The sequence below is a fragment of the Entelurus aequoreus genome, linkage group LG07, assembly GCF_033978785.1.
Source record: "Entelurus aequoreus isolate RoL-2023_Sb linkage group LG07, RoL_Eaeq_v1.1, whole genome shotgun sequence".
Lineage (NCBI taxonomy): Eukaryota > Metazoa > Chordata > Actinopteri > Syngnathiformes > Syngnathidae > Entelurus > Entelurus aequoreus.
Window position 1 is genome coordinate 50482956 of NC_084737.1, and position 16142 is coordinate 50499097.

At 40.5% G+C, this 16142-nt stretch overlaps 1 protein-coding gene and 1 long non-coding RNA gene across 5 annotated transcripts in view; one reads left to right on the forward strand and one right to left on the reverse strand.

Annotated features, from left to right (window-relative positions):
* nav1a (neuron navigator 1a) overlaps positions 1 to 16142 on the forward strand; it is a 154902-nt gene that overhangs the window by 51366 nt on the left and 87394 nt on the right. For all 4 annotated transcript variants that reach the window (XM_062053855.1, XM_062053856.1, XM_062053857.1 and 1 more), the window contains exons 6-7: positions 11050 to 11152; positions 12241 to 12570. In XM_062053855.1, coding sequence (XP_061909839.1) covers positions 11050 to 11152; positions 12241 to 12570 — 433 coding nt within the window. The remainder of the gene's footprint in view (positions 1 to 11049; positions 11153 to 12240; positions 12571 to 16142) is intronic.
* Positions 11872 to 16142, reverse strand: part of LOC133653973 (uncharacterized) — a 28189-nt gene continuing 23918 nt past the window's right edge. Inside the window, exon 4 of the long non-coding RNA XR_009826796.1 lies at positions 11872 to 12505. This is a non-coding gene — a long non-coding RNA (uncharacterized LOC133653973). The remainder of the gene's footprint in view (positions 12506 to 16142) is intronic.

Below are 16142 nucleotides of genomic sequence, written 5' to 3' on the forward strand. Positions count from 1 at the left end.
CACCTGCAACACGGCCACTAATAGTACACACAATTTTCTACATTGCACACGCTTTTTAGCATGTGTCCGGTGTCGGAGCTGCAGCCCTTCTGGCGCTGCTCCAGCCATCCCTTGCACCTCAAGGGGGTTAAGTGGTGGCAAAGGCGTGGAGTGACTGCCTTCACCTTGCCAAGAGAGAAGAAAAGTTTCTCAAATGTTCTACTCTTTAATTCTAAGAGAAGGAGTCTTACTGACTTTTAAGAAGATAGGGCAGAGGTTAAGGAGATGTGGCATTTGTATTTATGTTTTGGGCCAACATGTAGTGCCAGGTCTAGGCTTGAAGGATTAAATACATTTGTAGGTCTTATCTTAGTACCGAACTCATCCAGCATTCAGTGCTTTTCAGCTGTCAGTGTGTTTATAAGTATTTTTGCCAAAGGACATTTGGCATGCTGCATTTTTATCCGTGTAAGAGGCTCTCTGGGAATAACCAATACCGTGAGGTGGGTTGATTTGGTCTGAAATTTACTTTGACCCTCTACATTGGTCCCCTCAAAAGGAAAAAAATATTTTCATGATCAGGTCAAAAATGTGAAATGTTAATTAAATTGTTTTGCACATTTATACGAGGGCTCAACCATCATTTGGCACGGTGTTATTCCCCTCAATGTAACTTTAACAGCATGCTTACTTTAACTCATTCAACAAAGCAAAGCTCTTATCCCCCTTTTTCTCATCCACCAATATTACATGAGGTTCGGCAAATGGATTTAAGTGCTGTGAGCTACCCCTTTCTAAAAATCACTGCATTTCAGTCTATTTTTCTCAGACATGTGCACTGGCGCTAATGGTTTTGTCATGGGAAGTTAACTGTTCAGAAATGCTTCACACAGAGGCAACATTGTGATGTAGTCACGGAGTCCATGTGATGCTCCCAGGCTATGATAGCTTACGCCATACGGGTGAATATGTTTGTGTGCGTGGCGTGACTGTGTGTGTGTGCAAGTAAGTGGATGCTATTTGGTTGGTTGCATTCTTGCATGTTTGTCCAGATGTGCGGAACTGGCGGCATGTTGCAAACTGAGGTCACCAGAGACCGAGAGATGTGACGCTAGGGTGGTGCGATGATGAAAAGTTAGTGGTGCAGCAAACGGAAGTATTTCTTTAAAATATCATCAACAGAAGAAGGTAGTTCAAATGCTCACCTGTACTTCAGTCATTTTCATGCAACGTTTACCAGGATTTGGGATGTTATTGGCCCCACAAAAAACATATAAAACAAATAAAACTTCCTCCTTTTGGCCGCTATGCTCTACAGCAGTGGCTCTCAAACTTTTCGCACCAAGTACTACCTCAGAAAACACTTGGCTCTCCAAGTACCACCGTAATGACAAACATTAAAATACAGAAGCATAGCAGGCATACATATTCATTAAAAACAAGGCAAAGATTTTAGTTAACAGGTATATTTCATACGGTATCAGAGCAATTGATTTATGATCTTCCCTGCCCCACTGTCCAGAAACATATGATTTAAGACTCGCCCTTAAATCAGAATGTCAGTGGGGATTCATTGTCAATTATTTTAATTGCAGACATAGTGAAAGCCAGATATCCAATCATGGAAGGGTAAGTGACCATCTCGCATTCAACCTGAATAATAACACATTAATTGACAGAATGATGCGATTAATACGGTCTTCAAAATTAACATTGTTATACAAATGTATTATTCTGGATTATTTTATTTTAGTTTTTTGACTGACACAATTGCTAAGTGGATTGCAAAAAATGCAGATGGATGAATTATAACAAGGACACAGGCTTTACAAAAGTTTTGTGAATAAATGAAGATGCATTGTACACAGTGGCTAGGTTAGGTTAAGTTTATTTCAAACATGTATACATTTTAAATACGATACATCACATATTATACATCTCCCCCCACCCCCCTTACAACATGTCCAAAAAGAGGAAGGAAGCAGCCAAGCTTATTCAATCCTACACAAAGTTTGTATGGTAACACTGTGTTTGAATATTTAATTAAGTGATTATTTGACGTACCACTGGATGGAGCGTACCACAGTTTGAGAATCACTGCTCTACACATTTAAACTCAAGCCTGCACTAATTCCTTATACAGTAGCAAAGAGGAAATTCATATAACCAGCTTTAAAAACTGTATTTAAGGTAAATAACGACAATTACCACAGAGAATTGACACACTTCCTGTTTGAATCCTGCGTGTCACTTGTAAGGAATGCCAAGGGCTGTAATCTTGTCTTTACTCTGATCTGTCCAAGAGAAGTAGAGGTGTACATGTTTTATTTTGCAATATCAGCAGAGCCACAACCACACCCACCTATCATTTACATAATCACTGCACATAGCCCGAGGAGGCACTCATCATGACCCTAACATATGTGCACACACATGGACCAGACAAGGACAGATGAACTCTGGAGGGAAGGAAGGAAATAATTTTTCAAATCCTCATTCATATTCTGCAAAACAGCTGCTCTCACTGGTGAATACATGCCAGTGACTGAACAGAGTAAAAAGAGGATGCAGCACTGGTGCACTAAAACATCCACAAGGCCATAGCCATTAGTCCATCCATATACCTACGCTATACGGAAAGTTTCTATCTCACTAATGGAGAAAAGACTTTAATGACCCAAGGGAGCAAACCAAGTAAACAGGCACTTTCTTAGCAATCTCAGCACCTACTTTTTTCAGTCTACTATTAAAGAGACTATATTTTCTCGAGGTAAAGTACATTTGAAAGCAGAACAGTATAATGAAGAGTTGTGGCCCTGCTAAAATGTTGATCGGCTTAGCACTAGTAGAATTTTCTCGGGTTTTGTTAGTAATTCATTCCGAACCGTCCAACGAAGATTAAATCAGATGAAAAACCGAAGCATTTTTTCCTATAAGAATTCAAATGTAACCTTGATTCATAAACCTAATTGGTTCTTGAACCGGGTTCGTAAACAGAAAAGTTTGTATATCGAAGCAAATTTCCCCATTAGAAACAATGTGTGAAGAATAATGGGTTCCACCCTCGACAAAAGTTTGTACACTTTGAACACAATATAAAGTGCAATACAGTACTGTATATCAAACAAACATGCCAAGGGGGTTATCGGTCTTGAATCCTTGAATCAACTTTCTATTTATTAACAAAGCCAAACAACAAGCTGGACTGTTCTCCTTATATGAAGCCAGCCTACCGACACAACCTGTGGTGCACTAACCGTTTAAAATCGCAAAACACCTTACCTTTAAGAGCCAGATCGCTACAATAATTGGTGAAAAAAGCCCGCAAAGTAGCAATTAGCACACTAGCTAATGGCAGCAGTGCTCTGCTGACTGAATAAACACCAGAGATTGGTCAGCGCGCCCACAATGGATGTGCTGCCGGGCACAAAATAACTGCGCTTTTTGATTGATTGATTGAAACTTTTATTAGTAGATTGCACAGTACAGTACATATGCCGTACAATTGACCACTAAATGGTAACACCCAAATAAGTTCTTCAACTTGTTTAAGGTCGGGGTCCACGTTATTCAATTCATGGCTGTAAATAACACAATGGGTGATTTGATGTTTGTACACTGAGACAAGGTTTGTACAACAAAGCATATTTTCATTTGGTTTATGGTTCATACATTTCCTACAATGAGGGGTTTGTAAATTGTAATTCCACTGTTATGTAAATCCAATGAATCCGTTTCATACACACAAAAATATGAACACATTTTAAGTGGATAAATATAATTTTACAAGCACAAAACTATGCGAACACATATGGCGAATGAAATGGATAAAATAACATTTAACATTACTTTATTCAACCTTTATTGAAAACTCTTGTTGGCGATGAATGGAGGAGGAGCAGAGGAAAGAACCAGGCTAATGTCACCTTCGTACTATGCAACAAATTATTTCTTGAATTCAACAGTGTCTCTTACCATTTTTCCGCAACTTTCTTTTGTGCCAAATTTATTTATTTATTAGCCTTTATTTAACCAGGTAAAATCCCATTGAGATCAAAGATCTCTTTTCCAAGGGAGACCTGGCCAAGAGGGCAGCAGCAAGGTTACATTAAAAACAGTAAACAAATACATAAAACATCACATTTACGACATTAAAACTTGCTCACATAACACATGTGCATACAGACAAGGTAGACTGCAGTCCTTTCACAGAAGCTTTAAACTCATTCAACGTAACAAGGGTTTGAAGTTTAATATTCGATTGTAGGTTAAAACAAGCCTTCGCTGCTGAAAACCTAAATGCTTTCTTGCCCAGTTCAGTTCTTACTTTGGGGACGACAAATTGCAGAACATTCATTGAACGAAGATTGTGACTTCCTTGTTTCTTTGTTAAAAGACAAGACAGATAAGATGGAGTGATACCCAGAATGGTTTTGTAGATGAAAACATACCAATGATTGAGGCGTCGAGCACATAAAGATGTCCAGTTAACCATTGAGTATAATACGCAATGGTGAGTAAGGGGAGAGGGTTATTCTGCAGTCGTACTCAGTTAGAATACATTATAGAGACAAAGTGGGTGGGATTCTTTATTTGACACTCAATTCCGCAGAATGATATGCAGACAAATGGACTGGTTTGTTGTGTGCAATGTTTGGCCACAAAATACCCAAGATGATTTACGAAAACCAGGGCAAATGTTTTGCAAAAATATCAATCGAACATCGAGTCATATGAAATGTGGGGTGAACGAAAACTGAGGTACCGCTGTAACAAAATGTTACATACAACTGCTTATGGTATCATTCCTAAACAAATTACTTTGGTTTACCTGGTTCTTGAACCTTCCTTTATTTACCTGGATGTTAATGAGTCTGTGGTGGTGATCCTGACTTTGTTTTTGTCAATGTTATGGTCAATGTTATGGTTATTTGATTGTATGTATTCACCTACCTGTCTGGGGACTACAGGCGGAAATTAGCCCTGGGCTAAAACCTGACATATTTACATATTATTTATATGTTCTTTAATATGTGCTATCCCTATTTTGAAGAAGCAATTCAATTTAATTGAACCAAACTTAAATCTGATTCCTCCTTGAAATAAAACTTATGCATATTGTAATATAAGACATATTGTAGTAACATTCACATTTAAGCTGTACGTATTGCAGACAAAAGAAAATGGATCTGCTTAACAAGCAATACAAAACCTTTTAGAATTCTTCTTTGACAATTGATCAATTATGTAACTGTGGTTATCTTGCACATGTTGGGCTTGGCGCGCAAAAATGTGCACCGATTTAGAGTAATTCGAGCAGTGCTAGCCAATGAGCTAAAAGTCTCTATTACACAGCTCTTAGGCCCCATTTACACTAAACCAGAAAAGGCGGAAGATGCGCACGCCATCGTCACATCTAGTGTTGCTTTGTGTGCAAGTTCTTAAATTTAACTTATCTGACCAATATCCAGTGTTGTGGTATTTCAATTAACTGGAATCCAGTGTGCTGTGGGGCCCTATTGTAGTGAATCACACCTGAGCCATCATAAATTAATCAAAACTTTAATAGACACGTAAACAATGTGATAAATAACATTTTACATCAATCAAACTAGGGATCTAGTTATTTGGTCAGGACACTCCTCACTCTTTTGCCTTCACCTTCATTGTCCATTATTTTTGGTGACTTTATACTCTGGACCTAGACGTTGAGTCGGTGACATACATGGCGGACAATACCTGATACAGTCTGCTTTGCCAGTCCAAAAGCCTTCGCCGTTTTCCGTAGTTAGTCTTCCCTCGACGGCCAGGTAATACAAAGCATACACTACATTTTTTATCACATCCACGGGAGCTCGCATTGTCGTTGTCTCTCCTTCGACAAATGGACGAAGTTTTTCGCTAAAGTTCTCTTCCCGTCTGAGAAGTGCTGTATCCCAAATAGCTGCAATCGCTTTCTCTTAAGGTATTCATTCATGTGTGATTTCCACAACCGTCTGTAGAAGAAGGAGAAACATAGGCATGTTTGGATGACTCGCCTTTATATTTCCAGTGGTTAGCTCCGAGTTACGAAACCGCTTTATTATGAAGCTGGCTGTGGCGCATTCTTTCTGACTTCACTTCCTCTCCGAACTCAGTTTGTAAACGATCAATGAGTCCATACAAAGCTAAGTGCCAGTGATTCAAGAAATACACGGCGCACTTAGCCGTGTAAAAATGTGTCCAAGGAGGGGGACCTGAAACGCTGGTTTAGTGTGGCTGAGACGGGGTTTAGGCTAAACAATTATTCGTTTAAGGGGTTAAACGACTAGTGTAGACATGGTCTTAAAGGGTTGAGAAGTGAGGTTGATACAACTTACTTTCCTTACTAGCTGGCATCTGTTACACTAACTAATACAAATCAAAAGCTTTGGATAATTGCAGTAATGTTTGTCTGATGAATTAATTAATAGAAACAACATGACATCATGTTTTTTAAAATTCCGGCAATACCATTTATATCTGAAAATTAAATAATAATTGTATCCAAATTCAAATCACATAAACATATACCGGTACCTTAAAACACATGCACAGAGGAAAAGACAAATCACTGTTTCTTGTTGGAAATGTTTTTATTTTAAATTAGTAGCAGGCTGAGCAGAACTACTGCAGTCCTGCATTGAGTATGCAGAGGTTGTCCTGCGCACGTAGTACACCAGCACACTTATACAAACACACTCACTTCAACTTGCTTGCTCTCTTTTTAAGAGTCAGCCTCTTCAGAGGGTGTTCAGGAGTGTGAGTCGAAAAAGAGGCCAGTGAAGCGTTTTTGTGCACACAAACGCACACGCTTAATCAAGATCTACACAATGTGCACCCCTGGGGAGTTGCCAGGTCTAACAAGGATATATGCATCTCCAATTCCCAACCCCACCCCACCCGCAGCCCTCCCCACCACCCGCACCGCCATCACCCTAAATACCCCCACCCTCTGCCAGCTGGGACCACCACGGCCATAACAGAGGCGAGACAGGAAATCTTTTATGGACGTGCACGCTCACACAAGCACATGCACACTCATCCAGATTGTATCCAATCAATTTGACGCCATTCTTAAACCAAGCTCTCATTTAGGGTAATTAAAAGTGTTCAAAGCGTGCGCGTGTGTGTGTGTGTGTGTGTGTGTGTGTGTGTGTGTGTGTGTGTGTGTGTGTGTGTGTGTGTGTGTGTGTGTGTGTGTGTGTGTGTGTGTGTGTGTGTGTGTGTGTGTGTGTGTGTGTGTGTGTGTGTGTGTGTGTGTGTGTGTGCGTGTGCGTGTGTGTGTGTTACACATTGTGTTTGCACGTTTTTAGGATTCTTTGTTCCTGTTAAAACTGTGCAATCTAAAATAACACATTTTGAGTTTATAGAGGATTGTGATTGAGATTATATATGTCTATTAGTTTTGCATTCGACTTTCCTTAATTACTACCTTTCATTTCAAGACAGCAAGCTATCTCCCGCTCTCTCTCTCTCTCTCTGGAGGGTTTAGCTATGTACAAATACAAATACATTTGTAATGGTTATAAGACAACACCTGTATAGACAGATGGCAGCGTAATACAGTGCGTGAATACACATTTTAGTAATTATATACTGATTGTGTAAGTCTACCTAATGTTGTGGTCAGTGGGTCTGTGTACATGTAGATTGGCATACTGTACGTGGCAGAAAGTTGGACCACAATGAGTTCATCATCTCTTCAGTGAGCTGTTTGTCCCTCGAGTCTATTGTCTGTGGGCATTCCTTTTTTGGTGAAATCAATCAAGCCTAACTGATCGGGTGTTGCATCGCCCAAGTGTTCCTTATTGTGTAGATGTTTGTACACATGCGCTGAACTCATGCATTTGCACAGTGTTTAGTCTGCAGCTGTTGTTCAGATTTTCCTCCTTGGATTGTTTCCCACTGCATCACCTCACTGGCCAGCAGGGATGGACTTTAGCGCTGCTTATTTTAGTTTTAATGTATGCCGTTTTTGACGGTAAAATATATTCAAAGTAGTAATTTGCTGTTCTGAATTACAAATCTAAAACCACAAAATATTTCATGACGCTATAGCAGCTCTTTGTTAAACAATTTTTTTATTCTTCTATCTATCTCTTCATTTAAGTCAGCTAAGCGGTTCTAATGGTGTATGGAGCCGGGTGAGCATGACCATCCATTATATTGCTATTACATCTCTTTTATCGCCACCCCCATCGAACATATAAATACACACAAGAGAGGTGGAGAGCAAAGGTTACAGTGGCTTGATATATCTTATTGTGTTTTTGATTTGATTAGTTTTCCCTGTTTGAAAGCAGTAACAATTCAATAAGTCAAATAACTGATAATGAAAAAATATTACATTCAAGTTATTTTCACTATTGTCAAATTGGAAAAGCTATATGGCTGCCTCTGTAACATTCATTTGACACAGAAAATTGAAGTGACCAAAGTGTGACTTTAAAGAGCCTAATTTGGGCTTTTTTGAACCAGTAAAGTGGAAAATGCTGCTCTTTGCTTTACACATTTTATGAGCCCTTTTTATGATCTTTTGGTTAGACGTGATTGAGTGGCAGAGAATGATAGTGAAAACTTCAAGGATCTTACATGTTCCTGTGCGGGGCCTCTGGCTGGATTTTGGGTCTTTGCTTTTTTATTTGCTTACTTTGCTGTGCAGCCGAATTGTTCTTGGGTAACACAGACTGCTTCATTCACTCAAAGTTGATAAGACAAAGTTGGCTCAATCTGTCCCTGTGCAACACACGCTATTTGATTGAATAATTTAGGGCGACAGCTATCAATTATTTTAGTAATCAAGTAATATCCCGAGTAGATTGTTTGATTAATCGAGTGATCGGATAAAACACAATTTAGCCTCAGCCTCAATGCGAATTGTAGGAAAAAAAAGTTAAATTATGAAAAATGCCGTAACCCTCATCCTTTTTTCTCTATTGAATGCATATCATCAATGATGTGTGCATTAATAAAAATTATTTTAAAAAATCTTAATGGAAATAACAAAAAATCTTGTTTTTAATGTGCTACGTAGTACAATGGTATTGTATGTCCAGGTGGGGTTCCTAATTTGGAAATAGTTTGTACCCTTTTCAGAGACCACAATTAGTTCCCCTTAAAATATTCACATGTTGCACAATGAGATGCATATTCCACAAATAAAGTGTACATTCCTGTAGCTTTCTGTCTGTAAAATATACATTACAGTTTTTATTAGCATTTCTGTTTTCTTGTAACAGCATTTCTTCATTAATTAACATCCTTAACAAATGACAGTAAAATAAGCACTCATCTGATTGGGGAGTGTGGGTGTACAGTACATGTTTGTTTCACCGTAATAGAAGTTATAACCTTTTTCCTCTCTTAACTCTGCTACACTGTCACCTACAGTATAAGTTAACGAGCAAAACAGTGACATGCACGCATAACACACTGTTAATTATATTGATTGGCTGCGTGTGAGCTGCATCATAGTGTAACAACCTGACATTTACAGTTTATGTGTGGTGTTGGAGTTGTTTGACTTTTTGTGTGGTCCTGAACGCATCAGTGGCTAGCAGTAGTAGATAGTAGTTTTTTTGCTAATGTCTTTTGGTGTGGTTACGGCCAACAATAAACAGTTTTGCTCAATAAAGTGATCAATGGACTTCCTGTCCTCCTCAAAGCGTCTCGACAGACAATTATTGAACAGTGTTGACAAACTTTATTTTATCTGTTGTGGGGTTGCATTGAAAACAGTACAGAATAAATGGTTATGTTTATTTTGTTTAGAGTTTTGGTTGGATTTTATTGAATTAACTTTCTGTCTGCAGAGGATGCGTGTACAGTGTGCAATTTTGCTGGTGCCCACCTTTGAGGGAACATTGGTTACACTAATTAAACAAATAATCGAAGACACCTTTTTTCTGGTCAAAATGGTCGATGTATTCAATATAATCGATTAATCGTTGCAAATAATTGGTACAATAATATACAACAGATCATTTGTATCTGTTTAGTTCCCATTTTGGGTTTAAAATGTAGTGTTTGCTAAATGAAGAAGGAGCTGAGCCGGAAGGCAAAGCTCTCAATTTACCGGTCAATCTACGTTCCCACCCTCACCTACTGTATGGTCATGAGCTTTGGGTTATGACCGAAAGGACAAGATCACGGGTACAAGCGGCCGAAATGAGTTCCCTTAGAGACAGGGTGAGAAGCTCTGTCATCCGGGAGGAGCTCAAAGTAAAGCCGCTGCTCCTCCACATGGAGAGGAGCCAGATGAGGTGGTTCGGGCATCTGGTCAGGATGCCACCTGAACGCCTCCCTAGGGAGGTGTTTAGAGCACGTCCGACCGGTAGAAAGCCACGGGGAAGACCCAGGACACGTTGGGAAGACTATGTCTCCCGGCTGGCCTGGGAACGCCTCGGGATCCCCCGGGAGGAGCTGGACAAAGTGGCTGGGAAGAGGGAAGTCTGGGCTTCTCTGCTTAGGCTGCTGCCCCCGCGACCCGACCTCGGATAAGCGGAAGAAAATGGATGGATGGATTGATGTTTGCTAAATGGAGAAATCTTGATCACGGGGGCCTGGTGTCAGTATCGCTAAGCTTTTGTCACAGCAGTGCAAGTCTTCTGAGCCGATTTAGCTTTTATTGTATGTCCGTCATTGCGTCTTGTACTCCAAAGCCGCTGAGTCTCAAGACACCAATGCCCACACACACATTCTACTGTAAATAAACAGCTGCTGCAATGCTCAGCGCGAATATTTGCCGCCCAAGCAGATTACAGCATAATTGGGAGTGAGACAAATGTCATCAAGCACCCTGGTGGGTTTGAAGACTGAGAGGCTTTTTGGTTCTTTGGTTTATTCCAAAATGAGCCAAAGTGCATTGAGGGGTCACTCAGCATCATTTGACTACCATTCCCCATTTCCATTCATATCATTTCTGTGTACAGCATACTTGCCTATGGTCTTCACAAGTTGTTTATTGATGTTCCTCAAAACTTATGTCAGATAACTTTTTATGTCTAAAAATGTGTTTGTATATGTGTGTGTTTGTGTGCACCACCGCAGACCCAGAATCCCAGAGAAAGAAGACGGTGCAAAATGTTCTGGACCTACGACATAACCTGGAAGAAACCATGACCAGCCTGAGAGGGGTACAGCTGAGCCACAGGTTGGACACACACACACCCCGTAATACAAACCTTGATACAGCACACAAGATTGTGAACATTTGTACAAAAAGGCACTTAAAAGTTGTAGCTCGTTTTTGGCACAGTATTACTACTGTGCATGGCGAGGTTCTTACATGGAAGACTTCTTATCGTGTTCCGAGTAAAGAAACATTTGATGTTCTCATTTTGTGCCTACTCAGTTCTCCCAGTGATGTGGTTAATAAAGAACAGAGGCAGGATTAGCTGACTTCAAAGCCAACCTTGCAGATCCACGCTCACGACTCAAATTCATGCACAACTGACAAAGACACCTAATAATAGTCCGTCATGCATGTGTGTTTCCTCTCTTTTCCTTTGCTGTTATTTGTTTTCTTTTCATCGACTGCTTTATTATGTTCAGGAAGTCAGCTTTTCTGTAGGTTTTCGCCCTTGTGAGTTTCCTCCTTTCTCGCTCTCTGCCCCTCAGTGGGAGCTCCCTACATGAAGAGCAAATCAGCAGATGCTTCCCTGCTGGAATACATTGTCTTAGCTATTTTATGTCATCCGGTAAAGCAATAACCTTGGATCGGTTTGCCGTCTCCCTGAGGACATTCTACAACCTGTCCAGTGTGAATGATATACAGTATGTGCAATGATGTCATATTTCCTATGTGGAAAAAAAAAGATTGACAGTGGTAGATTATCTACAGCATAATTTTTTGATCTATCTATATCATGTTTTTTTTAGGATTATTCTATATTTTAATGAAAGGATTGTCAGATAACATCACATGGTTTGTGACTACTGACTTGAAATGCGGGACACAAATGCTGATCTTAAATGATAATGCAGAATATTGTGGTATCTTTGATGGCTGACCAGTATGACAAAAATCATTTCACACACATTTTTGACTCATACCTTTCAGAAACTGAGCCTTCTTTGTTTCTCATGTAATGTTTTGCCACACAATTCAGTCGAGAACATGATTATATTTGAGGCCCTTGAATTTTAAGCCGAACTCAAAAGACAGCTTGAAGGTGGTGCATTTGTTCTGCAAAGCATATTCATTCATTCCATCTCTCATTCTCATTTCTCATTCCATAGCTGCATGGAGGGAACCGTGTGCTATGACAGTGATGAAGCTGCTGCGTTTTCCATTTCCAGTCTATCGAATCGATCGTCTCCTCTGTCATGGCGTCATGGTCAAGCAAGCCCACGTCTCCAGGCTGGGGACGCCCCATCCACGGTGGTCAACACCCAATCGGACCTTCCTCTACGCATCAGCCATACTTCTCGCGGCCACCTCATCGAAGCTCTGGATGACTCGGATCCGTCGCTGCTGAAAGGAGATTACCTCAGCGACAGTGACCTTGGTGGGAAAAGCCCAAATGAGGATGATGAAGATGATGTGGATATTGATGATCTGGAAAATGGGTGAGTTGTGCGGCTTATGTTATGGCTTAAAGAGTAAAGACAAGCTGTGTCTCATTAGTGAGTCAAAAGGTCGCTGGCAGTCTTATATGCCTTTTCTGTGCTTGCTTTTGTATTTAGAAAGCAACCCTCTGGCCAAGTTATGGAGATGATGTCACAATCAGTGCACCCCTCACTGAGATGACCCCACCTTATTGAGCTGTAGGCCTGCCAGCAAAGCCAGCGGGCCTCCATATTAAGTGCAGCATTAGAGTAATGGAAAACTTGGACTTTATTCTGCCTCAATGATGGGAGTTGCCAAGGTCTAAATATCACATAAGAAGGCAAAATATGACTTTTGTAGCTTGTTGATCTGAATAGTGGATGAGTTCAGAAGGGGTTATAAGCAAATAAACACATCCTACATGGTTCATGCATCACAGCAGACTCCCTCCCAATGCCCCAGTATGTCTTTTAAAGTGGTCCTATTGAGCAAAACCAACTTTTCTTACTTGTTGGTACCTGTTTTTTTGTGTATTTGTGATCTGCAATAGTCCTGAAACTTTGAAACCAAACCATGAAGTCATGGCTGCTTGAAGATGGTATAGTAAAACACAATCTATGGACATTTGGACCCTAAAACACCAATGTAGTGTTTTAAATGTAGACAAAAAAATCATAATACTGTATGACCCCTTGAAGTTTTTATTTTTACTTGATGTCCAAAAACCCGAGTAACTTGTGTTTATTGGCGTGGTTTTGTCTTTGGGATCTTGCAGCTCTCCGATGCAGATGTACTGTATATGCACTGTAAAAAAAAAAAAAGTTGAGAAAACGCAAATTTTCAAGGCAACATGATGCAACAAGATTTTTGCGTTTCCTCAACTTTTGACTACTATTGTTGACTTAAGTAAGATTTACAAGTTGAGATAAGAGTTATGTCATATGTCACATATGTCATATGTCATATGTCATATTGCGTTTTCTCAACTTTTTTTTTTTTACAGTGTGAGCTGCTTTTGCACATGCTGGTAGAGCAAGGAAAAAAACATTAGCTCACTGCTTACTGTGATTGTGGCGCTTTATTTATGTGAAGCGTTGTGAAAACCTGCACATAAACTTAAAAAAAATAAGTCCCACAGCTGGCCATTTTCTGACATCTCCATGGCAACCACAAAAAATGTATCCTCGAGTCACTCAACCGCAGAACAGTCCTGCTTCCCAGTTGCATTAGTGCATGTTATTGTTGCCCCCACTCTTATTTCTGCAAGTAGCTGCTGACATATTGTGGTTTGTAACTCGTGTGCCCAGATTTCTAGATTTTCCCAATTAATAAATAACAAGAGGGACAAGCGGTAGAAAATGGATGCATAGATGTTTGTTCTCGAAATGATCAGAAATCATTCTGCAAGTCAAATGTTTGCTGTTTTTTTCCAGTAGAGGGCAGTGACGTTTTTCCAGTTTTTCTGCTGCCTCTCTCACCAACCTGACAACATGAAGCCGCTTCATCCTGGATTATTCTCCTTTATCTCACGTTTTATTGCCCAGCTTCATCCATTATACATGAAGGCTCATCTCTGGTCATACAGAGGTCACAACACAATGAACTTCCCTAGATACATTATGCATCACATGTTCCTTGTTTGGGCTATGTAGAAATGTTTTTGTTCTGAAAAGGGGAAAATGGACAGGAAAAGGAGATTATGAGTTTGGATTTAAACATGGACTGTATATCTAAGGCGGAATTTGAGTCACTCTGTGTCTGAGTGACTAACTTGACTTACAGTACTCCGTATCCTCAGTGTGTTTGTTTATGATGACTGTACACTGACCTGTCTGACACGTAGACCCTGCACTCACACTTAGTCAGGGACCCCTCAAATCACTTATCCATTTCCTGTGTTGGGCCTCTGCCTGTCTGCTGACTTACATCTGGAAACCAAAACCCTCTCTAGTATATACTCTCACTGACATACACGTCATTCTCACTGTGAAGCAGCAGGACGGGGGGTTAGAAGGAGGTCATTCCCTTGAGTTTTTGTGTGTGTGAAGTTAATATACGACACAAATGAGGTGTGGTCGATAGTAAGTGGTAGATTTGTGCTTCAAAAAATTTTCAGGGATAAGAAATGCTGACATCTGTTAGTGTGTCACATAAAATTGTTGATTGCGAAAGAAGGTCCTGGCTTGGTTGAAACATTTTTTGTCATGTCTAAAACTTTGGAGGCTGGTCTAATCCAGTGTTGTGATTTTGTGGCCCATCTTTTCTCTGTTAAATCCACTTCATCCACAGACAAGCAAAACAAATTGTGTATTTTTTGTTTTGTTTTGGTAAAAAAAAAAAGACATCTGGGCCTCATCTTGCCTTGTTAGTTGGAAGTCTATTGATTGTTTTTGTTTGTGATAATGGTCTTAACATGCACAAACACACACGTGTCTGTGATTGCTTGAGCTTGTTTTCTGCCCTCCTGGATGCAGATGATCTGCTTTCAGCTTGGTTGAGCGCTTACCCTCAGCCGTCTCCCATTAGTAAGCTCAAGGTTTCCATGGTTACGTCATGAAACAAGCTGGTTCAATACATCAGCCTCGTGAATTATGAATCATGTGGCGCAAGGAACATACACACAGACAGTCACAAATGCCACAGAAGCTTCCTAGAATGTGTTGTGATGTGTACTGACTTTGTGGTATTGGCTTTCTATAAAAGTAGAAGTGAGCTCTTCTGCATTCACCATAACATTACAGGGAACTAAAACACAAAAGGAGGTATTTAATTATCGATGTGCAATGTTTTGAACACAAAATATACTTCAGTGAGGCTTTGCTGTCATGACATTACTTTGATGGCCTATACTGAGTGTCATTATCGGTTCTTTCTTCTGATGGTTATCCAAGCATGACGGCAGTCTGCAGTGCCCTTAATTGTAGCTCAATAGACCTTGTCATGCCTCAAAAACATTGTGCGTGTGCTCCAGAGTAAAGAAAGCTGTACTATGACCCCATCTGCTGGTCAACCCAGGACGGATGCACACACACGCACACACACACACACACCCACACACACACAGGGTTCTCTCCCGCTGAGAAGCCAGATCTATTATTGTTCAACCCCCCCACCCAAAAATCAACTCTGCCCCACCCTGGCCTGCACATGCACAATATAATTGATGATTGTGGCCTTTATTACTTATTGTGACTAAAAAGCACATATTATTGACCTACTTAGTGCCACACACTTGATCATCCACTCATCCATTTTCTACCGCTTGTCGCACTCGGGGTCACGGGGGTGGCTAGAGCCTATCCTGCAGCTGCATTTGGGTGGAAGGCGGAGTACAACCTGGACGAGTCGCCACCTCATCGCAAGGCCAACACAGATAGACAGACATTCACACTCACATTCACACACTAGGGCCAATTAAGTGTTGCCAATCAACCTATCCCCAGGTGCATGTCTTTGGAGGTGGGAGGAAGCCGGAGTACCCGGAGGGAACCCATGCAGTCACGGGGAGAACATGCAAACTCAATACAGAAAGACCCCGAGCCCGGGGATCAAATCCATGACCTTCTTATTGTGAGGCACACGCACTAACCCC